The sequence below is a fragment of the Melozone crissalis genome, unplaced genomic scaffold, assembly GCF_028551555.1.
Source record: "Melozone crissalis strain CALT ecotype California unplaced genomic scaffold, PUWL_Pcris_2 ptg000033l_1, whole genome shotgun sequence".
Lineage (NCBI taxonomy): Eukaryota > Metazoa > Chordata > Aves > Passeriformes > Passerellidae > Melozone > Melozone crissalis.
The window spans coordinates 7,517,898-7,542,748 of record NW_026535811.1 but is presented as its reverse complement, the minus strand read 5'-3'; the positions used below and the strand labels follow the sequence as shown (position 1 = coordinate 7,542,748).

Below are 24,851 nucleotides of genomic sequence, written 5' to 3'. Positions count from 1 at the left end.
ACAAGGCGGCCCGTCGCGATGGCACCGGCCAGCCGGGACAGAAGGCGGCCGGTGGCGATGGGAACGGGAGCGGCGACTCCCGAGCGCACCGCGGGGCGGAGCCGCCGCACGAGGCGCGCAGGCTGTGAGGGCGGGGCGGGCTCGCCCTTCCTTCCCTTTGAGGCGATAAAATCGTCGAAGAGGGTTGTGGGGTGGGGGTGGTTTTTTTTTGTGGGTAAAGTATCGTCGTCGATTGTTTGAGGGGGTTGAGTTGTGGAGCTCGGCAGCTCCTGAGCCCAGCTCCCCGCGGGGATGGGTTACCTGAAGCTGCTGGTGGTGACGGACTTCAAGTCATGGAGGGGCCAGCAGGTTATCGGGCCCTTCATGAGGTTTAACTGCATCATCGGGCCCAATGGATCAGGTATTGTGGGTGGGTAGGGGGCAGCTGCTCCATGAGCTGTCAGCATTGAGGGCTCAGTTTGGTGGAATTTAGCCTCACGGGCCTGCTGAAAATCTCCTCATGTGCACCTGAAGGTGTGGCAGTATAAATGAAGCCTAGGAAGCACCTGCTGTGTAATTTTTAGTTGAAAGTGTAGGTTTTCTCCAGGATGGAAGGGCAGGAGCAGGCTGCGGGGGAGAGAAGTTCTTGGTGCTTTCCAGCTGAAGCAGAAAGCCTATTTTGCAAACAGCACAGCTTGTCTTGGCCGTCTCAGCTTACAAAAATCAAATAAAGATGGTTTTATTTTAATATTCCGGGCTGTACCAGTGGAAACCTGCTTCTTGATGGGAGTTTGCGGGTTTTGCTGCGCTTCCTCCGGGAAGGGGAAGGTGGCTCTGTAAAATGGCGGCTGCTGTGGAGCGGGGCTGACACCGACGACGCTCTGAAGGGGCAGCAGCACCGTGTGATCCCAGAGTGCTGGATATTCTTTGTGAAAAACGCCAGTGGCTTGTTTCTAAAATTTTTAAAGTTTAATAGTAATAAAATGGTTATAAAAATAGCAATGCAATTAGAGTAAAACTGGTAGTATACATAGTATCTTGTCTGGGTCTGTAACTGGGGTAGCTCCTTTGAGAAGGAAAGGGATAATCCCTTGATAGTTAATTCTCTTGGAAAGAAGCTGTCTTTGCAGCCATATGGCCACAAATGTTTGTGAAACTACATGATAGCTGTTTTCCACTGTCTCCTCTTTAAAATAATTTCTGATCAATTAATGGAGAACCTGCAGGGTTGCTACTGTCTCCTCTTTAAAATAATTTCTGATCAATTAATGGAGAACCTGCAGGGTTGCTACCTTATTTTGTGACTTTTCCTGCTCTGCACTTTAGAGGCATTTGATCAGTTAGTCATCACTTAGCAAATTTGTTTAAAATATTTATATTTTAAATTCTTTTATATATGAAATTTTTTACTAACATGAGAATGCTGACAATAATGCACTAATTTTGGGCAAAAACATAAGTGTTAATCTTGAGATTGAATGGGAGGTGCTATAAGCTTCCCTGAATAATAAGAGTAATACAAAAGGATAAAAAAAGACTGTAGGTGAGAACTGTTAGGTGTAAGCTTTGCATTGAAACTTAGTGTAAAAAAATTCAGGTTATTATAATGCCAGATAGGCTTATTTTCTGCTGCCAGTGTGTTACATCTTAAAAATGTGTTTATTATGTGCAACAGCTTTTCCTCGATAAAATCACAAAATCATAGAATGGCTTCAGTGGGAAGGGACTCCGTATCTCATCTAGTTCCAATCCTCCATCATACTTTCCACTAGAACAGGTTGTTCCAAGTCCCATCCAACTTGGCCTTGAGCACTTCCAGGAGTGGGGCATCCACAGCTTCTTTGAGCAACCTGTGCCACTATCCCACCACCCTCACAGAGAAGAATTTCCTCCTAAAAGAATAAAAAAACATCATTAGAAATAAAAATTTTAAAGGATTTGGCAATTCTCCAGACTCTATAATTCTTAATAAAATGTTTCCATTTATGTCAAAAAAATCTTATTGTTTTTAATTTTCAAGGAAAATCTAACATAATGGATGCTGTTAGCTTTGTGATGTGTGAAAAAACAACAAACTTGCGAGTTAAAAGTATTCGAGAACTTATCCATGGAGCACATGTTGGAAAACCTGTTTCTTCTACAGCCAGTGTGAAGATTGTGTATTGTGAGGAAGATGGGGAAGAAAAAACATTTTCAAGAGTTATCCGTGGTAGGTTCTAGATTCTGCTGCAGGTACTGTCTATTGTGTGATATATAAAGAAATGAAGACCAAAAATGCCCAATATTAGTTCATAGTTGGGCAGATTAGTATAGTCCTTCAGATATAAATGAAAAATATATTTGAGTTAATTAGTTTAAAAATTTAAGCAAGTTATTATATGTTCTTTGCTTGGTATCCATCTCTACATGTTCCTTGAGGTCTGTAAGAAATGGGGTCTGACACCTTGCTGCAGGTGTCAGTTCCTTTAGAAAGTACTAAAATTGAAAACTAGAATTTTTAAACAGAAAAAATAAATTACTGAAAGGAATAAAGGAGTAATTGAAATCTATTGTGCTCTCTGAGAAAATTGCTCAGTTAAATTATTCCACTAGTTTAACTCTTTTCCAGTGGTTTTTATTTTTGTTGTGGCCAGTTTCAGCAGTAATTTTTTTTCCTTTCCTCCTTCAGGTAGTTGTTCTGAGTTTCTTTTCAATGACAAGTCTGTCAGCCGATCTGCTTACATATCTGAGCTAGAAAAAATAGGCATTCTTGTCAAGGCCAGGAATTGCCTTATTTTTCAGGTGAGCATTCAAGGTACTTTCAAGGGAGAACAAAAGATTCTTAGGTTATTTCATAGAATACACAGTTAAATATTGTCTAGAAATGAGAGCACCCTTAGCCACTACAAAGCAACATACTTTTTATTGATTTTAGCAAGAAATACAAGACTACAAAATACACTTTATAGGGTTGGTATGTAAATGCATACACTAGTAAGAAAGAGGCTAATCTGGAAGAAGTTGAGTGCTTCTGTTATTCACAATATATATAGAAAAGTATGGGTCTGTATAAATGCTTAGTGTATTTAATTGCAATAGTGCTAGAAACAAGTAATTTCATCTTTAAATACTCCTGTTAGTAAAGACACGTGAAAATGTAAAGGATTTCTTTTTAAGTTTGAGGGGTTGAAAATTCTATTCAGCTATCAGTTTTCAAGAATTTAATGAGATAGGCCTTAAGCTTTTGATGAATAATACATTTCACAAAATCATGTTACTTAGAATTGCTGGCAAAAATTCCTAAGGAAGAATGGATTTTCCCCTTTTACAGAAACATATATAGAAATCTGAGTGGCTGGAAGGTGATCCTCATTTTGGCATGCAGTTTTTCCTCAGGTTTGAATCTAGATGCATTTTCACCATCTGTGTTGACCATAAATAAATACAAAAGTCAATCTGTACTATATGCTCCTGAATTCATAAAGCATCAGAATGATGTATGTTGCTGCATAATGTATGTATTTTCAATTTTGGTTTAGGGAACAGTAGAGTCAATTGCCATGAAGAAGCCAAAGGAGAGAACTCAACTTTTTGAACAAATTAGTAATTCATGGGAATATGCTGAAGACTATGAACAAAAGAAGAAGAAAATGCAGCAAGCAGAAGAGGATGCACAGTTTAATTATAACAAGAAAAAAAGTGTGGCAGCAGAACGCAAACAAGCAAGGATAGAAAAAGAGGAGGTAACTTGAAGTTAATCAGTTTTTTTCGTGCTAAGTTACCAGATTTTGCATCTCTTGTGAACTTCAATAGTGTTTGTAAAAAGCACAACAAACCAACAAAACAAACCCACAAACTTTTTTTTGTTTTAGTCCTGTAGTTTTTTTAGTATGGCATACTGTATAATAATTTAGTGTCATTTGAAAAGGTAGAGGGTTACATGTAATCTAAATAAAAGAAAGTATAGGTTTGCCAGTATAATTAATTAAAAGTATTGGCTTCAATATTTGAGTTTTATGATTAGTGACCATTACTGGAATTAGAGCTACTTGTACACCATCAATTTCATCACTTGAAATTAGACTGCTAATGATAGAAAACAGTTTTTATAAACTATACGTTAAATTTTAATGTTGGTAGGCAGAGCATTACCAGATGTTAATCAAGGAACTGGATGAAGAAAGGATACAGCTGCAGCTTTTTCAGCTTTATCACAATGAAAAACAAATTAGCTTTCTGAAAAACAATTTGGATGAAAAGAATATGGAGGCTCATATCAAGAAAGAGGCTCTTTCTACAGCAGAAGATTCATTTAAAGTCAAGAAAAAAATGTTTGGGATGCTAAACAGGGACCAACAGCATATGGAAAAAGAAATGAAGTAGGTTTTCCAATCAGATTCTGTGATAGTTGAATAAAACATTATCTGCACTGGGAGTTGCTTGGCAGGTGTGCATTTCCTGGTGAAAATGTGGTTGATAGTCCAGTGCTGTGGAAGTCACTTCCTAGCAATTCGCTGAAGTAAAATCCAGAAATTATTTTTACCTCCTGTACCATGCCTAGTTATATTTTTCATTATATAATGATGTTTGCTATTAAATTTTAGGAGGTTATGTTTCACTTCTGAATTTACTGTTTTCACTGGATGTAAAAAAAATCCTCTGTGGGCGTACCCACAGTGTAAACCCTACCCTTAGAGTTTAAAACTGATTGATTGTATATGTGGCCTGCAGTGGGGAGGGAGTGTATTTTCTATCTTCCCTCTCTCTCCTTTTCCTGTGGCTTTGCACTTTTGGCTGTGTCTTGTTGGGGTTGGTTGTTTTGGGCTTGTTTCTGGTTCTGTTTTTTAGGACTCTGGAGGCATCACTGATTCAGCAGAGACCCCTCTATATAAAGGCAAAGGAAAACACATCCTACCAAATCAAGAAAGTAGAAATGTCTAAAAGATGTCTGAGGGACAAGGAGAGAGCCTGTGATAAGGAAAAGCAGAACATAAAAGAGCTAGAGATTGAATTGAGTGATATTGAGAAGGCATGGAGAGCATTTGAGGAGAAAACTGCAGAAGAGAGAATGGAGAGAGCAGAAGATATTGAGCTGGGGGAAAGTCAGGTAAACCTGGAGGCCCAAAAGTGCTGTTTACTAGAGAAGTCAAAAATGCTCCTGATTACACAGGAACTGTTATTGCACCAATGACCTGTGATTTTTAGTGATCTTTTTGTCCTTGAACTTAAACAAAACCAAAATTCTAAGTTTTGTTTAGACATGGTACACTGTGGGAGGGTAGGACAGAAAATATTTGTCAGGATCTCAGAGTGAGTGATTTTTGAGAACTGGCTTTTCATCTGAGGTATCAATTTGGGAAAACCAATGAAGACTTGGTAGTAGACATAACATCTCCTTTGAGAGGGAAAGGGCTACATCCCTTGATAGTAAATTCACTTGGAAAGAAGCTGTCTCTGCAACCATGTGGCCACAAATGTTTGTAAAACTACATGATAGCTTTTTTCCACTGTCTCCTCTTTAAAATAATTTCTGATCAATTAATGGAGAACCTGCAGGGTTGCTACCTTAGTTTGTGACTTTTCCTGCCCTGCACTTTAGAGGCATTTGGTCAGTTAGTCATCACTTAGCAGATTTGTTTAAAATATTTATATTTTAAATTCTTTTATATATTATTTTTTTTACTAACATGAGAATGCTGAAAGTACTGCACTAATTTTGGGCTATGCAAAAACACGAGTGTTAATCTTCAGATTGAATGGGAGGTGCTATAAGCTTCCCTGAACAATAAGAGTAATAAAAAAGGATAAAAAAAGACTGTAGGTGAGAACTGTTAGGTGTAAGCTTTGGGTTGAAAATTAGTGTAAAAAAATTCAGGTTGTTACAACACAATCAGAAGCTAGAAGAGTCTTCTGGATAATTTTCATAAAATTTAGGTAGGTATAGTTGCTTAAGGCTGTAAGAACATGAATTTTCTCACTTTCCAAGGAGTGAATTTTTTGTTTTATTTCTTTTTGTGCAGTTAGAGAGGTACAAAGAGCTAAAGGAGGTGGCAAGAAAGAAAGTAGCTACACTGGCCCAGCAGCTGGAAAAGCTTCGTTGGGAGGATAAAGGAGATCAAGAAAGGCTGAAACTTAATCGCAGGAAGAAAAATGAAATTGAGGTATCTGTGTCAAACTAGAATTAGGTTCTTAGGAGAAAAATGTCTCTCTGGTATAACTATATAAACATGTTCAATGCTTTGATGTAATCAAATCCTCAGCAAAAGAGAGGTACATTGGAGGTACATGTGATAGAGCTCCAAACACCTCATTCTTGAACAGATAAGCTTGCTTCTGTGGAAAAGTCTATGTTTTGCTCCACGTGTATGAGGATATAAAGTGATCCTTACCATAATAGCTAAGCTAATATTTGTGCATCCATTTTTTCTTCATAAAATACAATTTCTTTTTTAATTACTAGTTACCAGAAAAATGTAGTTGGTATCTAGAAGTGAAATAAATTCCATTTTCTGTGCTTCTTAAACTGAGCAAGTCCCATTGTGCTGTTGAGAAAAGAATAAGGGTTACTTAAGAGTGCATGAAATATATATATGCAAACAATGTAGTGGGTGCAAGTTAACTCTTCATCCCTAGAACTATTTAAAACTATTTAAGAAGGACTTTGGGGGTTAAATTAAAGCTTAGTAAACTGTGTCGGTAGTAGTAGTTTTTGCCCTCTCTACTTGCTTCAGTTAATGTGTTTTTAATAAATTTGAGTAATTGAAAATTATTTTTTTACCTTTGGTGGGTTTTTTTTACTACAATGTTTTGTGTCAGTTTGGAAACTGTGTCAGCTTCCTTGGAAAAAGCTATTGATGTAAGGCCAAGAGTAGCGCCTCTTATATTTCAAGACCTATAATTTCCTGATGCTTTGTTTAAAAGTTTTTTTAATTTGTTGTTGTCTCAATTCTCTGTGCTGAAGAGGTTTTCCCTAAATTGTAGCTGAACGTGGAAAATCCTATAATGGCCTTGGTATAATAATTTCCCTATACTATTTGTTCAGGTGTAGCATGGCACCTAATGTTACAAAAGAGATGCTGTCACTTCACCATGAAATAGCAATAAAGAAGAAAAGATCTATCTCAGTACTTGTTCTTAATGTAGACCTGTATCTTAAAAACTTAAAACTGTCATTTTGCTCTGATTTATTTTTAACACATTCTGTTTGTGACTGCATAGGAAACCATTAAACAGACTGTGGAACAGGTAGAAGAGCATGAAAAGCGCATAGAGAAGTTGGAAGAATATGCTAAAGTATGCATGTATGTGTAAAAAAAATAAAAGCTAACTGGATTTCTTGGGTGTTAATCGTTTTCAAAACATAGCAGGTTTCTATTTCCTTCTAATTATTTTCTTTGAAATTTTAATAAGAACTAGAATTCTTATTAATTTTACTTAATATTTCAGTCACTTGGGCTGTCAAAATAAAGTAGGAAGTATGATGACTAATCCATATTTTGTTTGAATCAGTTCTATACGTATAAGTTCTCACAATTTATGTTACTGTGGGTATGGGGCTATTATTGGACAAATTCTGAGCAAGAAAACAGGAGAATTTTGTACTTGTGCTGTTCTAGAAAGCATTAATATTTACATTGTGTATTAACACAGCTTGGTTCTTGCCTCCTGGGTCTTGTCTTCTGCCTGATATTTACTGCTTGTGAAGTTAGGTGACTTCAGAATGACCTTCATTTATACTGAAAGGGTGTATAAATGAAATTGTGAATTGTTTTTTATTTTTGCTTCTGTTCAAAGTGCATCACTAACAGAAAAAAAGCAGCAGGAGGAAGTGCTGGCTAAGGAGATTGAGAATGCAACAATCCGAATGGCTGAAGTGAACGAGGACTTGAACAAAATAGTTGGTGAGCTGCAGAATGCCAAGATTGATTACCATGAAGGAAGGCGTGAGCAGATGAGAGCAGAGATCCTGGAAAGTCTAAAAAGGCTCTACCCAGATTCTGTGGTAATGGAATGGCCTCATTTAAGTGCTTTATTTTAGAGTTAAGACTTAAAAGTTCTGCAGCAGGCTGAGGAAGCAGCTGGAGTAAATTGGACAGTCTGGAATATCTTTCTAACTTTTGTTCTTGCTTGAGTGTGTAGTATTAATATTAACTAATACTTCTCTGTATTTTAATCTTCAGTTTGGAAGATTGCTTGACTTGTGTCAGCCTATTCATAAAAAATACCAGCTGGCTGTTACCAAGGTATTCAGCAAATACATGACTGCTATTGTTGTTGCCACTGAAAAAATAGCAAGAGATTGCATTCGGTTCCTAAAACAGGAACGAGCTGAACCTGAAACTTTTCTTGCTTTGGATTACCTTGATGTAAGTATGTTTTTCCTTCTCCTGTCATCAGCAAGCTACTACACTTTTAAGTCTTGGTACTGGCTCATCTTGAACTGTCTTGTTTATTCTCCATGCATTGGTGTCCTTTGATTTGATGCATAGGTTATACAATTATATCTTATGCCATCATAAGTAGCAATGCAATAGGTAATGCAGATTGAAGGACAGTGGTGTACAGAGAAAATAAACCTCAGATCTGTTTTTAGTCTTGCAGTGAGGGAGCTCCCTGTTGTGTTGATCTGTACATCCTGTCCCCAGACTACTCAGATTTGGACATGCTTTGCTTCAACAGCATTTAACAACACTGCTTGTTTGCCTTACAGGTTAAACCAATTAACGAGAGGCTAAGGGAGATAAAAGAAGCTAAAATGATGGTGGATGTTGTACAAACCCAATTTGCTCCACTGAAAAAAGTGATTCAGTTTGTGAGTGGGAATGCCTTGATCTGTGAAACCATTAAGGAAGCAAAACGCATTGCATTTGATGGACCAGTGAGGCTGAAAGTGAGAAGCCAAAGTTTATTGCATACATTTTCCATTGCAGTTATATATTGGATGCCATTAAATAATTCTTCTGTAAACATGCTGGAGTACTGCAGATCAACACAGAGCTGGTACTCTAATCCCACAGAAACAAATCACTAGATACTTCACTTGTCTGATTTTGCCTCTGACACTAAGTTGAAGTGGTTTTCTGGAAAAAGGAGGCAAATGAACGGATAATTAGTGTCCAAATATGGGTGTTGGTGTAGTCCTGGTTATGAGGAGTAGGAGGAATGGATAATTATGCTTCTTAAACTGTCTGATTTAATAACACAGACTTTATCTTATAAAATACTTTAAAATATCTGCCAGAATATCTTGATTGTAGATATGGATTATGTTAAGAACTGCAAGCTTCTCTGTCACTTTCTGCAGTTCTTTATTCTTATTCCTGTGTCTATTGCTGCAGACAGTATTTTATTCACTTAATAAACCTTCTGAAATTTTGATTAAGAGAGTTTTAAGTTGAAGGTGAGTGTGAAGTCATTTTTACTTGAAATAAAGTCACAGACACCCATGTTCTTTACAAAAATGTACACTTTGACTTTACTCTGTTACCATGTTGGTCTGTTCTACACCTTTTAAGTAAAAGTGTTTACACAAGGGGCTATATGCAAGGAAATAATTCAGTTTCATTTTATTTTCTGATCAGCTGTAATAATACCAAAATACCTAAGAAGGTACAGATTTCCTCTTTGCTTCAAATGCCTCAAGTTAGCAGGTTTGGAAAAGAAAAGAAAAATTTGAGTCCAACTCAAATGTGGTTGTTACTTGTTTTACTACCATATCTTGGTCACTAGTGCATGGGATACTTTGGCTGGGTTTTTTTCAGATTTATTTGGATATAAATTATTTTCTTGCAGACAGTGTCTCTTGATGGAACCTTATTTTTGAAATCTGGAGTGATTTCTGGAGGATCAAGTGATTTAAGATTTAAAGCTAGATGTTGGGATGAGAAAGAAATGAATAAAATGAAAGAAAGAAGAGATAGCTTGATTACTGAGTTAAAGGTAGGTCTCTTAAAAGCACTTAACTGCAGAAGTCATGCTGTGTCTAACTTAATTCACCTCTGGGAAGGTGATTTTCTAAAAGTTTAATTTGCAAAGCTTCTAGAAGATGCAGACAGGATGCAATAGCTGTCCATCCTCTTCTAGTTAATAAGGAACTCTGCATCTCAGTTCTTAGCTGTGGTTCTCAGCTCACAGGCAGAAATACAGGACAACACTGTTGGTCCAAGCTCCCTCCTGGAAAACATTAAGAGTACTAAAGACTTGTAATGAAAAGGACAATATAGTTGTGTAAACATGGGAATGTTGGCATGAACCAAAACCTGCCAGTGAAAAATTATTTGCCGTACCTTTAGTTGGCTTTTTTTAAGAGGGATGGAGTTGTAATTTCATCTGCAAGTGGATACTCTCTTGGGAGAAATAAATCCATCATGATATTAATATTGCATGTGACCTGTGCTATCAGCCTTTACCTTGAATGAGGCCTAGGTCAGTGGGGCTAGCTTTAACATCTGAAAAACAGGTAATTTTCACAGTTCATCTTTTAAAAAGCTTTTTCTCTCACCATAACACTTTCAGGGCTTGATGAGGATCAGACGGAAGGAGGCTGACCTGAAGCAGCTGCGTGCTCAGTGCCAAGGAACTCAGACACGACTTAAATATTCACAGCGTGAATTAGACCTCATTAAAAAGAAACATCTTGCTAATCTCTTCATGGTACAATATTAAATCTTTATCATTTTCGTGTTTAATAACTGTATTGTTTTAACTGCAATTACTGATCGAGTAATGCTACTTCCTTACATAGTTTTTTAAAGTCAGTTAAAGTTTTACATACAAGAGTTTCAGCTGAGGAATTGATAAAATATAAAAAACAAAGATTGCAAAGTACTTTACATGAGGCTTTTTCTACTGTGGTTTAAAACTTGAGTTTCTGGTAAGCTTGGTTTATCATCTAGTAACCTTCAGAAGTCTGTAAGTCAAAGTGCACTTTATGAGGTACTTAGTTTGCTTTTCCACTTGTTAAAACTGTAATTGTTACATGCAGATTGGCAGTAATAGTGGCTAAGTGGCATTTGAGAAGAAAATACTTAATGTTTTTAATCAGAAAAAACCTCTTAACCTGGAACAGAGCTGTCCCTTAATTTCTAGAAAGCTGATCTTCCTATTGAGAAAAATTACTATCTTTTTCCTTTCTTTCTAGGAAAAATCAAAACTGGAAAGCGAACTGGTAAATATTGAGGCTCAGCATGATATGCTGAATGAAGGAATAGTACACAGAAAAGAAAAAATAGAAGAGTTTCAGAAGAAAATTAACCAGGTAATGTCTTCTGTCAGAGCTTTTAGAGCTCATGCTATTAGGCTACAGAAGCTTAAGTTTTACTGATGTAGACACTTTGGCCATCTCATCCCTTGGTTTCCCTGTAATTTCCCAATCTTCCAGTGGTCCCTAGAGCAGTTCATACAGACAGTGGACAGATTGCAGAGCAGGATTGTGGTGAAGAGACTAAAGGCATTCAGGGAAGGGAATGTTAGTAAAGCATAATGTGATGCCAAGAGGGGTTTCCTGCTGGGTTCTGCTGGAGTAGGCAGCAATTGACCTCTTGGGGAAATAGGCACCTCATCCCTACCTGTGTTTTGAAGCTGCCTTTGTTCCTACTCTTGTCAAGCAAAGAAATCTGTTACAAGCTGTGGAAAAATGGTACTGCAGTTTTATCTGGGAAATACAGAACCCAGGACTTAGATGCTGGGTGTAAATGAATATTGTTGGAGCAGGAGACATTCCTCACCACTGTCTGCAATAACTCAGGCTGTATCATACATCTGTAATTTAGTTCCTGGCTTCTGACCCACTCTCATCAGTCAGTCTGGGATTAATCCATGACTGGAATTCTACATGTAAGAACAAGCCAAAATTGCTGCCTGTTCTGTGTCTTGCTGGGGGTGCAGGCATGAGGGAGTGCAGATGTCTGTCACCTGCAAACACTGAGGAAGTCATTGATGGTTAACTGTGTAAGAATTCCAGATACAGGAAGTTCTTTTGCTTGTTCTGAAAAAAGCAAAAATGTAGATTTGGAACCAATCATCAGTTTCCAATGAGTAGTGTGACTTGGATAGTGTAACTTGGTTTGTAGTATTTGATACCTGGCTAAAAATCCTAAACAATACCAAAACAATATAAATAATATCAGGCTTTGACCTGTAGAGTTCTCTTAAAATTTTGTCCAGTCCATTGTGTTTCCTTTTAAATAGGAATTTATAGGAATGGACTGTTGCTATTTCTTCCTTCAGTCCGGTCATATACACTGTACCTAGTATTCACCTGCTTAAATTGTAAAAAAAAAAAAAAAAAAAAAATTAGAATTGATTTTGACTGATGCTTTTGTTAATATATGCTGTATAATTAGGAAATTAGCTGTTCTGTGACAGAGGTTTTGCTATGACTTTTCTATAAACAGAGCATAGTAGTTAATATTGATGGATCTCTTGAAAGGATTCAAATAAAGAACTGAACTACAACTCCAGGAAATCTAGTGTATCTGATTGGTGTCCTGTCTAGATTTCTCTTCTTCAGCTGCCTAAGAACAGCAGGCAAAACCAGGGAAGCTGGTTCCACTGTGATGACTTCTGTCTTCAGAATGACCAGCTGCTGTCTAGAAGAGCTTAGACTGAAGTTACACTTGGTAGATCTCAAATGCCTTATGTCTGGCATTTGGACTGAAAGTGTTATTTGAAAATCTCAAGTACAAATTAATTCTCAGTAGTTGTCAGCTGTTTTCTTGAAGTACCTTAAAAATCTAGCCTGTAGCATGAAGTGATTGAATATTTTACATCTGTGAGTTGCACAATAATATAATCATTTTTGTTCCATTTCTCTGTTTTTGAAGGTTGAAGATGATGTGTTCCGGGAGTTCTGTGAAGAAATTGGCATAGAAAATATTCGTGTGTATGAACAAGAGCATGTGAGACAGCAAGAGGAGATTGATAAGAGAAGGTGATATCTGTCACTAAAATGTGAACCAGTGGCTGGTATAAGATTGGGCACACTGGTACTGGAGAAACTCCCTCACAGGAAACAACACAGAGTCATAGGAGAATGTAGAAGGTTCTCCTTGTCACTTTATTAGGCCACTGCTGTAGATTAGTTAGACCAGGATTAGTTAGATCACTGCTGTGATTTGGGTTTGTTAGACACAGTCAGTGACAGCTTGCAACAAACTTGATAGGCAACATTTACTATTTTGGTAGCAGTATTGTAATAAAATAAAAAATAGTTTTCTAATACCCACATTGAAAAATGGTACTATCTCAGATTGAGAATGGCATGAAGGGTCACTTATGTGTGAATAAATCTCAAGGAAAACTGGGTGTAAGATGCAGGTATAGGAACATACTCTTGTGAGGAAAACAGGTTCTTCAAGGCAGCCTCAGCTGGTGTTTCCCTCACAGACACGTGTCTCTGCACCACAGATTTGTATCTTAGGAGGAGAATGTTACAATGAACTGATGGTTGAAGTTCAGGTGTCACTTTCCATATTGATGTGGCTATATTCTATATTGTATTTTTTAACCAGTATCACTGTATATTTGTGATTTCCCATATATTCACAGGATGTAGTAGAATCAATGTAATGCAGATTTTTGTGTTCACATAGAGGATACATAATGGTATCTAAATAGAGTCCCGTCACAGTTAATAGCCTGCTTTGTAAGAAATGGTTTTAAATCCTGTACCTTAACTAGGCTGGAGTTTGAAAATCAGAGGACACGACTGAACATTCAGCTGGAGTATAACCGTGATCATCTGCAAAAATTAACAAACTCAGTCAGCAAGTTGAGGGAGACAATTCATAAAGATGAAGCTGAGATTACCACGCTACAGAAGGTAATAATAAAAACAATTTCTCTGTCTCTGTAATTCAATACATTCTTTCCTCTCAGTTTCAGTTTTGAATAAGTGTAGTTGATGCTGTGGATTAATTTTTCTAGGGGTTATTTCAGGGTTGACTGTGTAATTGCTTAGACAAATGCAGATGCATATTGCATTTTAACTTTGGAATAAACTGCCATATCTGAATGCTTATTTATTATTAAAAATAAGCTTACTAAAAATTAAGTTTTGGATTACTGTCTGTACAGTATTATTTTATATTTTGTTGGGTTACTTTATTCTGTTGATATGAAGAGGCAACATAGTACTATAGATAAAACCAGCAGTATGTGGCTCAGATTCAACAAAGATTTTATGAGTCAGAGCAAGCAAGTCTGGTGCTTTTACATCTTTAAGCTATTTTACAGCCACTAATACATTTGAAATAATGCTAAAATAAATAATGCAATTTAGATTTTTAGTTGAAGTAATATGTATGGGTTCCTCCTTCACAATGTTCTTTATCCTGTACTGTGCTGATGGTGCTTGTTAAAGAAACAAATTTGTGATCCCTCACAGAAAAGGGAAGGAGAAGATCTGTGCTTTGGACAAAAAACAAAATGTGAAATGTGTAAAACTGCCACAAAGTGGGGGAACCCTCCCCCATGCCTTTCAGATCTTCACTGTAACACATTTGAATGTAACAGGTTTAACTCCTTCTTTCTGTATAGTAGAGGTTCCAGATCTAGATTCTTAGTGGAAGGTTAAAAATCTAAATATTTCTCTGCAGGATGAGGAAAAGCTTCTAAAAAAAGTGAATGAACTTTTGGAGGAGCAGCAGCGCCTTAAGGATAAACTAAGTGCTCATAAAGCTGAGCTTGCAAAAAGCCAAAGTGAAGTTGAAGAGTTCAGAAAGACGATGTTAACTCTTAATAGGTAACTCCTATTTGTACTCCTGGAAAGATGATTAAAGGGATAATATTTAGAATGGATTGACTGATCACATGTTTGTATTTATCTTTGGTTTTCTTGTGGAAGTGTTATTAGAGATATAATGATTTGCATCTACAGTGTGCCTTAGTTGAACAGTGTTTCTAATTCAGTGTGTGCAGGAGAGTATTTCAAGAGGGCCATCCCATAAACCATTCAGAATTATTTTATTATCTACCCAGTCTTGGGCCTCACTGTGATCTCTGAGCACAGATCTCTCATCCCTTGTGGAGAATATGAAGTAGCCTAAGGCTTGATTGGCAGCATGTGAAATTCCCTTGCAGTTGCACAGTTCAGTTTGAGTTGTACAGTGGGTCTGATTAATGGGAACACTTATTTTCCAATTTTATTGTTATTTTTCCAGACTCTTCATATGTTAGATACATTAAACTAATACTAACTTTAGGTCATTTTTTTCTCCTATTTTTATATTAAATCAACTCCTTTATGGACAGTTTATACTTCAGTTCTGTTGTGCTTGCTTATTGCTGATGTCCTTTAATCAGAAGTCATCACTCTGTTTAAAAACCCCATCACATTGGCACAGTGTGGTTATGTAAACTTGTGGAATTTTCTATTAACTCATGACTGTATGCCTTGTAATTTATGTTTTGTATGATTTTAACAGTATTTCTACTGATGGTAACTTGATGCTACCACAGGAATTGGTTGTAAAGAATCAAGCTGTTTCAGGGAGAGTAATGGTAAAAGATACTTGGTGACCTGTTAAAGGATCAAATCTCCATACATGTTCGCTAGAGCTGAACAGAACAGAGGCAGTCTGTAATTAGGAAAGATGGATATTTGAATGTGCTTTTAATGCACTGAGACTGAGGCTCCCTCTGGAGTAATTTGGGAGAATGGAGAGGATGGCAGAAGTACCATTTTCCTTTAGTTTGGTGGGGGTTATTGAGGAATAACCCAGAAACAGCCCTCTTGGTGCTTGGAATCTGTTTTCTGTGCTGTATTTTTCATGCTGTGTTTCTGTGGATGTTATTAGCAGTGCTGTTTCCACTTTTGAGTTGTTTTGTGCCTTTTGTGCATGTAGAGAAGCCACAAAGTTGCAGAGGGAAGCTACAGCTCTGGAAACCTCCCTGGAAGAGATGAGATTAAGGAGACACAATCTGCTGCTTGAGTGCAAGGTGCAGGACTTGAAAATCAAGTTACTGGCTGGATCACTGGATGACATCAGTGAAGTAGAGGTACCTGCAAGTGTTTACAGAAGATAAATATCATGGGGGAGCACTTACTCATGAATTTAATTTTTCTTTCCTTACAGGACTGTTTCTCTTACATAGGAATGTTCAAACCAAGGCACTCTATTCATGTGATCAGGTCTCTTTCATTCAAAAGGAGGATTTATTTTTATTTTTGTAGACAGAAATACTGTTTGCAAGTCTTTGCTTGTGCTTGAAACATACTCTTGTGAAATATATAAAATCTTGTACAAGAAAATTGGTATGAAGATAAGTAAGAGGATACACAGGGGTCAGTTCAGAAATGTAAATAAATACGGCATGTGCAAGATCATATTTGGTCTATCATCCATAATATAAATGCTGTGTATAAAATCATTCTTTTGTGTTTAGTAGATGTAGATATTCACAGAAATCAGGGATAGGCTAAAATAGAAACATTCCTTCTATCTGATGGCTGCCCCTCGTTATTTGTCTCCATCTGCCCTCTTTTCCAATATACCTCTCATGAGGAGAAATAAACTTTCTGCACTGTTACAGAAGAAATGAGCTGTGGGTTTTGAAGAACTTTGAACAAGTGTGTGAATTTTGAAGGAGTCTTGTTGAACCCATTCCTTGGGAAAGTATTTTTGCTGGAGGTGGAGGATAGGTGTGAACTGGGCAGCAGACAAAATGCAGGCAGTGAGGTGGGGTGGGCAGTCAGTGAAGGGAAAGAGGAACTGCCAGTGATCCAAGGATGTGGGAACTCTGCTCTCACTGTCTCTGAATAAGGAAGAGAGGAAACCAAGGAGGGCAGCAGAAGGAATAACAATGTGGATTCTTAATTAACCTCACAGAGAAGACCAGCAAGATTTGGTTGTGAGAAAAAATCTTGGTGGGAAAGGGGTCTAATAATGAGAGATAGGACATGTTTCATTGTTTGAAATTCAGGTGACAGGCAGTACAAGATTCTCTGCTTGTGCTATACAGAACTGAAGCTCCTCAATTCTTTTGAGTTTGAGTGGAAGGAATGCCTCAGCTTTCACAGCCTTCCCTTAGAAGGACTGAGGTATCAGTGAGTGTGCATCTTTCCAGTCAGGATATTTACAGTATGTACAGTGTTGTAAATATGTAGTAAACAGGTTGCTGCTGCTTTTAGCATAGCTTCAAGCTGAATTTGGCAGATGTTTTCATCTTAATTTAACAGGGGTGTGTGTGTTAATTAGGCTCATGAGATCTTAACTGTTCATTCCATTTGGGCCAAGCAAGAGCCATGGATTACATACACCTCATACCATGTTACCACTGTCTCTTAATTTTAAAACCTTTTAATGAGTTGGTTTTACAGTTTCAAAGTGAACTGTTGTATTTCTGAACTGGAATGTCCTTCGTCTTACAGCCAGGAGCTGAACTAGAAGGAACCCAGGCTTTATTAGGGATCTATGAGAGGGAAGAGGGAATTCAGATAGACTACAGCACCCTAGAAGCTGACCTAAAGGTAATCTTTTGTCTGAAATTATTAGAGATGGAGTGTCTGATTTTTATTTTTGTGAAAGGTGTTTTATTTGTTATTTATTTTGTTCTTCACCCTAGTCTTTAAGTGACACTTGGTAAAACCACTGCAAAGCTGAAGGGGATGTGTATGTGTGCTCTGGTTTTGTACTCATGATGTAGCATTGACTGATGTGTGGGATTTCTACATAGGTCGGTTTCCCATGTAACTGGCTTTAACTTACAGCTTACCTGAACCACAAAAATGGAACTGAGAGACTTAATATAACCTTGATTTTTTTTTCCTTCCTCCTTTGCCTTCTGCCTGCACAGAACAGAGGATGAATCTGTCATTAGTAGAACTTATTTCAAAGAATTCACTCAGAACCCCTTTAAAAATCAAGAAGTGAAGCACTAATCCTGCTACTGTGTTGTATTTTAAAAAGGGAATTGAGAGCAAATAATTGGCTTCTTGTTTTTAAAGGTCTTGGGGAAGAAGAGTGAGGGCCTGGTAGACTCATTGCAAGAAATAAGACCTGGGTGGCATTTTCAGTTGTGTTTCAAGTTAAAGCTATTAATGAGTGGGGTAATTGTTTCAGGAACCATGAGTGCTTGCTGTATGTATTGAAATGTCTTGGCCTAAAAGCAAATTAAATTGCTCTGTTGTTTTGGTTTTTTTTTCCCTTTAGGAACTAGAATCTGATAAAGATATAGAGGATCAAGTGAAGCAAATGCAGCAAGAAATCAAAGCTAAAGAGGTCACATTAATGAAGACAGCTGCTCCAAACCTGAGGGCAGGAGAGAAGTTACTGATAGCTCGGGGCAAGTTCCAAGAATCGATAGACGGTAACACTGAGTCTTTCATATCACTCACTTTTGTGATTCCACTCTCATTGAAATTCCTTCTCTTGGGCTTGGTCCTGCTGGCTTTGCCTGTTTCAGATATTAAGGGATTTCTTTGTGCTCAATTATTTATCCTCAGTTATCTTTTTAATTACATGTTCAACAATTCATTAAGATACACTTGAGTGTTGAGTAGTTTCTTGAAATACAGTTTGAATGATTGGGAAGATATTTGTTCCTCACATGACATCATAAAGTGTTTTTTACTTTCTTTCTGAGAAGTACTGACTTTAATGTTAAAATTTTTTAAATTTTTCTTATATAACTGAAGAAACCGTGTATGTTGTCCAAAATTCATACATGAGCATTTCTGAAAATAATTATCTCCAGAGAGTTTTGAAGATATTTACAATTTAAGAAACTTCAGGGGTTCTGGAGCTGTACCAGGTCAGTGCTGGTGCTGCTTAGAGCTGCCTGCTTCCCAGAGGAATTAGGACAAGAATATTCTTCCTTGCTCCAGATAAATGTGGCACAGAGCCGATTGAATATATCACAACTTTGCTGGTTTGTGGGTCTTCCATTTGAAATTTGGAAGGAAACTCACACTATACTGATATGTTCACTCACACTATACTGATATGTTCCTTTTTCTGCAGTAAGTATTTTCTTTGATGCTGTTCAAGGTACCCAGTATACATTTGTTCTGTGTATTTGCTCAAAGACTTCTTAAGGAATAATTCCTGTGATTTTGGTTTTTTTCCATAGCTTTTGAGAACAGCAGAAAGGAGGCCAGAATATGCAAGCAGGAATTTGAAGAGGTGAAAAAAAGGAGATATGAGCTGTTCAGCAGGTGCTTTGAGCATGCCTCCATAGCCATTGACAGGATCTACAAGAGGCTCTGCAGGAACAGCAGTGCTCAGGTGAGTTGTGCACAGGGGCTGTGCCTTGAAGGCCATACTGGATGCTTTGTTATCTAGAATATAAAGTAGCACTGTTTTCCAAAGACCTTAAGAAGAAAATCACAGAAATAAAGACTACAGAAGTTTAGGGTCAGAGAAGGAATAGGCAATAAGCCTAAGTATGCTTGACATTAGACAGAGATAGGTAATCTGTGAGCAAAAATTCAGCTATGCTTAGTTTAACTCTGCTTTTAGCAGACTTGTAAATTATCAGAACACAAGTGTGAAATGTAATTGAGTACTCAGTTAAAAATAACATTGTTTACACATTAGGTTACACTAATAATAATCATTAGTACAGACAACTGAAAATCATAAATCAGTGCTAGTGTTTTGTAGAAGGTCTTGAAGCACCTTCTACCCCACTTAAATATTTAGAAAACATAAACAGACATAATATGTTTGCAACTTTTAAGAAACATGTAGAAAAATTCTCACAGTTATCATTGTTATTGTTCCTGTGTTAATACCAAAAGTCAAGAGGGAACTCCCAAATGCTTTGGTTATGTCAAATTTCATAGACTGTGGAATTTTTAAAGGATTGAACTCTTAAGATTTTGTTGTTTTCTTCAGCATGTTGTGTGTTTGTTTGGTTTTCTTCCATGATGTCTGTGATCTGAGAGGAGACATTTGAAATCAGGTTAAATAAGGAAGTTTCTCTTGCCTGTCTCCAGTTATGCAGAGGGGAAGACTCTGTATTATTTTGTCTCTTCTATTAATGAGAAAAATAAACCATCTAGTAGAGATCTTGCCCATCATACCTTTAGTGGTTAGGGGAAATGGTGGTTCCTTTAAAATAATGCTTTTAAATTTTGTCCCTGGGAACCAAGATACAAAGCACAGAAGAAGACTTTAATATGAGCAGTCTTTGTCCAGCTCAAAGCTAGGTTCTGTAAAGCTAACCTTTCACCAAAAAAAGGTAATTTTGCAAATATATTGTCTTCCAGGCCAAAAAAGAAGAAATCTACTTTTGAAGTGTAATATTTTAATAATTTAAAAATTCAAAGCCATTACATAAAGGGTGATAAAATCAAGGTTATTCAGTAGTTGAAAGTCTGGAAATAACAAATAAGTGGCACCATTTCCATACTGGTTTTGTTACTGAGCCTCTGGGATCCTGATTTGTTGACAAAACCATTTTCTCCAGGAACTGGCTACTGCTGCTCTCAGCATGGATGAACAACTTCCCTAAAAGGGAAGCAGACTCACTGGCTTCCTCACTATCTCAGGCAATATTTAAACCCTAAAAATACCCATCTAAATACTTGGATAAATCTCACTATTAATTAACAATTAAATGTGTTTGTTTCTAGGCCTTCCTTAGCCCAGAGAATCCTGAGGAGCCCTATCTGGAAGGGATTGGCTTTCACTGCGTGGCTCCGGGCAAGCGCTTCATGCCCATGGACAGCTTGTCAGGAGGGGAAAAAACTGTGGCAGCCCTGGCTCTGGTGTTTGCTGTGCACAGGTAAGAGAGCTGTTCTAATTATTTAATTACAATAAATATAAGAATAATATTGCAAAATGCTATCAACTTTATTTATGGAGTAAGTAAGTAATTAGAATGTTGATTAACATTTTGGTATCTCCATGCAAAATACTGCCTTGTCTTCTACAGCTTTCGTCCAGCTCCTTTTTTTATTTTGGATGAGATAGATGCTGCACTGGACAACACAAACATTGATAAAGTAAGTTGCTCTTTTACCAACAGTATCTGGTACCTTCTGTAAAAGGATGGCTACCTCTATTGCAGGGTGTTGGGATACAGAGATTGTTTAGCCTGACTGAATCTGATTTAATTTAGCTTGGATTTAGGGCTGAACTAATGAGTCTATGAGAGAGAAAAGTCCCATGGCTTTTCTTCATTAAAACACCTTCCTGCCCTCTTAATTTCTGTTTCCCTTTCTGGCAGTAATTGTTCAATGTAGCAAGAACAGAGGCTGGAGCACAAACAGCAGAGAGGGGGAGACTCAGAACAGGGAGAATTTTACAGGGAGGAATCCTAAAGCTCCCCACATATGCCTGGATTTTCTTCTGTGGAAGCACTCTTTTTCAGAACAGTATTTCTACTAGCATTACTGCTAATGTCAGTCTTGGTAGAGCCTAACAAACAAAAGCATTTGTTTAAACACCAAATATTTTGGTTTTTCCCCTGATGGCATTAACTGTGATGTGCCAAGTACCCCAGAGTTTGCTTGGAGGGTACCTCTGGAAAGATAGCTGGAAATCTCTACCATTTGTGCCTGCCAGATAGAATTAAATTCCTTCTTGGAGATTACTGACTCACTGTGAGAGGTTCCTGAACCTGAATTCCCTAAATAATCCTTAGGATGCAAGTCCACAGGAGTTACCCAGGCCCTGGGGTTGTTTCAACTTTGTGCACTGTGTTTCAGCAGCATCAGATGGGATGCAGTGGGGCTATAATGAAGATCCCTAAGGAAGTTTTAGGGTTTGGCTCTCTCACTAGTTAGAACTACACTCTGAAGTTTGTAACTTACTAACAAGAGTTCTTCCCATAACTTACCAACAGTTCTTCCAGTAAAAAATCAATTTCCATGTCATGTAGATAGAAGCGTGCAGGCAGAGGGTTCATTAAAAAGGTACTGGTTTTCCTTTATGCAGCATTTAATTTATGTTGAGGGAAATTGCAATCTCACCAGTTAATAACTTAAATTTTCTATCTTTAAGTTGCATTACCATTGAGAAACTTGCTGCTGTCTGCAGTGAACTAATTTAAGATTATTATACAGCCAGTAGCAAACTTTTCACACTTCTAAAAAAAACTTTAGGGATTTCCACCTTTCTTTCTAGTTATATAAAGTAGAATTGTTATTCATTGTCACTGCTGTCTTTTTATAGCTTTATTCACTGGAATGAACCATTGTTTTCTTGAATGTTTTCAAAAAGCAGCACACCTGAGCAATTGTCTTAAAACCATGCAAAATATCTGTCTTTTAAAACTGGTTTATTTCTCATTTTAGCAATCATGATGGAATTCTGCAGCTAGCACAGTTCAGTCCTTCCCTCACCATTCCCTAATCACAGCATTGTTTCAGGTTGCCAGAACTAACTGAAATACTTGCTTTCTCTCCAAAGGTCTCGAGTTTCATTAGAGAACAGGCACATGAGCAGTTCCAAATGATAGTTATTTCCCTGAAGGAAGAGTTCTATTGCAAGGCAGATGCACTGATTGGAGTGTGTCCTGAGGTAACAATAACTATGGGTAAATAATGCACAGGGGGTTGTGCAAGTGCTGGGTCACACCTGCAGTGTTGCTCACAGTTGGTGGCTGGGTGTGTCCTGCTGAGCAGGTACAGCTTTGGGGAACATCCTTTGGGGAACTCCAGCTCATGATGGCATCTCCTAGTTACAAAATGCTTATTTCAAGTACCAGCAGTGTGTTACATGTGCTCCTCCCTGTTCCCAGTACGATGATGTCATGTTCAGCCAAGTCCTGACCCTGGATCTTACCGAGTACCCCGAGGAGGAGGAGGAGCAGGACACAGCAGAGAAGCCCAGCCAAGGTTCTTTCTTCCAGTAGTGCATGGATGGTGTCAGGGCCAGGTGACAGCAGGAACTGGGCTCACAGCTGGCTGTTAAAACCTGAGTTTGAATGGGGCTGTCAGAGGTTGACAGGGAAATTTTAATGTTCACTTTTCAAGTGAAGCAGTTTTGCAGATTAAAGGAATCAGCTGCTACTCCTTGATGCAGTTTTGTTAAGGAGTGAGAGCCTGAGGCTGTTTCTGAGGTATGCACACTGGTACCCAAAGCTTTCATTCCAAGTATTTTGGCTGTAAGAAGTGCTGCAGGTTCATTTCCATAAGTAGAGTATCCCAAAGAACAAGCCTCTTGTTTTTCTTAGGAAAAGTCCACAGTGCCAGCATGCTGTTCAGGTGCTCACTGCTCCAGTCAGGACCTTTTGTGTTGTAGCTGCCTCTGTTTGCCTTCAGAATAGGATTATTTCCTCTTTCCTAAAACAGTAAGGCACTGGAGTGTGTTCATTCTCTGGGGTGACTTCTGTGACAATCAGACTTCAGTTCTCCACTGCAGCCTTACACAAGTGTTGAATAACTGTACAAAAACTTGGGATGCAGCTCTAGAGCTGTGATGTAACCTTGAGAAATTTCACCTCTGAGCTATTTCACCTCGTACAGAAGTGGAAAGAATGAGTCATGCTATAGAGGCAAATGAAATACATACATTTGAATATATAAAAAATGTAATGTTATTATGTAGCTGTCCCAGTACACTGAAGTTACTTTGCTGGCTGTTTCTCATCTAAACACATGGAAGTTAATGAATTTTTCATCTAAAGTTAATGAAGTTGGGTAAAGGAAACTGGAAGCTGGAATCACTTTATCTGGCTTATGTTCCACCTCTGTGTATGCTGAAAAGCTTTCCTTGGTTTATGGCTGTTAATAATTTTATCTTGTGTTCAGAGCAGGTTCTTTTTCTCCTGTGGGTTGCTTGCACACACCTACCTTGTCATGTGCTGTGAGCCCTGAGTTTGTGCTGGGCCTGTGAGGATCCTGCCTCAGGGAGGAAGATTGTCTGAGCAGGAGTGTAACATGTTTCACAGGATACAGATGTTCATCAAATACTTGTGTTGCTGCCACAGTTCACTGAATAAAATAATTTACTCTGAGGCATGAGCCAGCATCAGTGTCTTATTTCAGAATCTGGTAACAGATGTATTAGGAGATAAAATAACCCCTCACTCTTCTCTGCATTTGAGGATACAATATCTGGCCCTCAAGAGAGGAGGCTGCTGGACAAGCTCCAGTTCAGCAGTGTCTACAAGGGAAGAGTCACCAGTGCTGGGTGTAAGCTCATCCTTACCAAGGGGAGGGATGGCATTTCCCATTTTGGATCCAAATCAAATCCTTATGATGAGGATTTGCAAGACTTTACTACCACTATTTAAACCCTAATGAGGGTCATAAATACCTCAGTGCAAGTGATGGATTTTGCTTGGCTTGAAACAACAGGTGCACAGGTTCTGAGCTGATCATCAGGATCCACAAGAGCCTGACTGGGCACTTCCCAAAGCAGCACTTCCCAGCAGCTGCAGGAGCTGGCTGTGTGACAGGAGGGTAAAGACCTGCTGAACCAAAGGCAGCACAACCTGTGATGCTGCAATATTTAAAACATGTGCACAGGTCAGGGAGTGCCAGCCCTGCAGTCTTGTTCCTGCAGATGCAGCAGTGTTCCAGTCTTTCCTCCCCAGGTGATCCTGTGCCTTACCAGACAAAGGAAAAAACAAATCCTCATGCCAAAAGTGGAAAGCAGGTGGGTCATCATGCTGTGGTTCCATAAATGTGGATCAGCACTGTTCTCAGGACTTGGGGATCAGAGACTGCAGCCTGCAAGAATCCAGAAACCCACCTGCAGTTCAGCTGATGGGAGAACTGAAACCCCTCTATTTCAAAGGCACTTTTGACAGATTCAAATGTTGGGTGGCTTCACCTGGGGAAGAGTTTGGTCCAAGTGCCTTCACATAGATGCAAAGACAAGTTACATCTGCTTCTGTCTGACCCTGCAGGTCCTGCCTGAGTGGTCTGGCAGTGCCAGGGGAGTGACTCATTTTACTCTCAAGCTTTACACATGACACATTTATGGCTTTAGAAGAGA

The 24,851-nt window shown here is 38.2% G+C and overlaps 1 protein-coding gene across 3 annotated transcripts; it reads left to right on the top strand.

Annotated features, from left to right (window-relative positions):
• Positions 1-291: 291 nt before the first annotated feature.
• SMC1B (structural maintenance of chromosomes 1B) lies at positions 292-23,234 on the top strand. Of its 3 annotated transcripts, none has more exons than XM_054281978.1 (25): positions 292-400; positions 2,000-2,188; positions 2,648-2,760; positions 3,498-3,701; positions 4,099-4,337; positions 4,807-5,065; positions 5,979-6,119; positions 7,177-7,259; positions 7,753-7,960; positions 8,139-8,324; positions 8,669-8,848; positions 9,751-9,897; positions 10,474-10,611; positions 11,099-11,215; positions 12,783-12,889; positions 13,639-13,780; positions 14,556-14,701; positions 15,804-15,957; positions 17,330-17,428; positions 18,111-18,267; positions 19,030-19,184; positions 20,537-20,688; positions 20,839-20,908; positions 22,317-22,427; positions 22,648-23,234. In XM_054281978.1, the coding sequence occupies exons 1-25, from the start codon at positions 292-294 to the stop codon at positions 22,759-22,761; spliced, it is 3,720 nt and encodes a 1,239-aa protein (XP_054137953.1). In that variant the 3' UTR covers positions 22,762-23,234. The 3 variants fall into 3 exon arrangements, with proteins under 3 accessions (XP_054137953.1, XP_054137952.1, XP_054137954.1); XM_054281977.1 differs by having other exon boundaries at positions 15,804-15,967; positions 17,337-17,428; XM_054281979.1 differs by lacking the exons at positions 20,537-20,688; positions 20,839-20,908.
• The last annotated feature ends 1,617 nt before the right edge of the window (positions 23,235-24,851 follow it).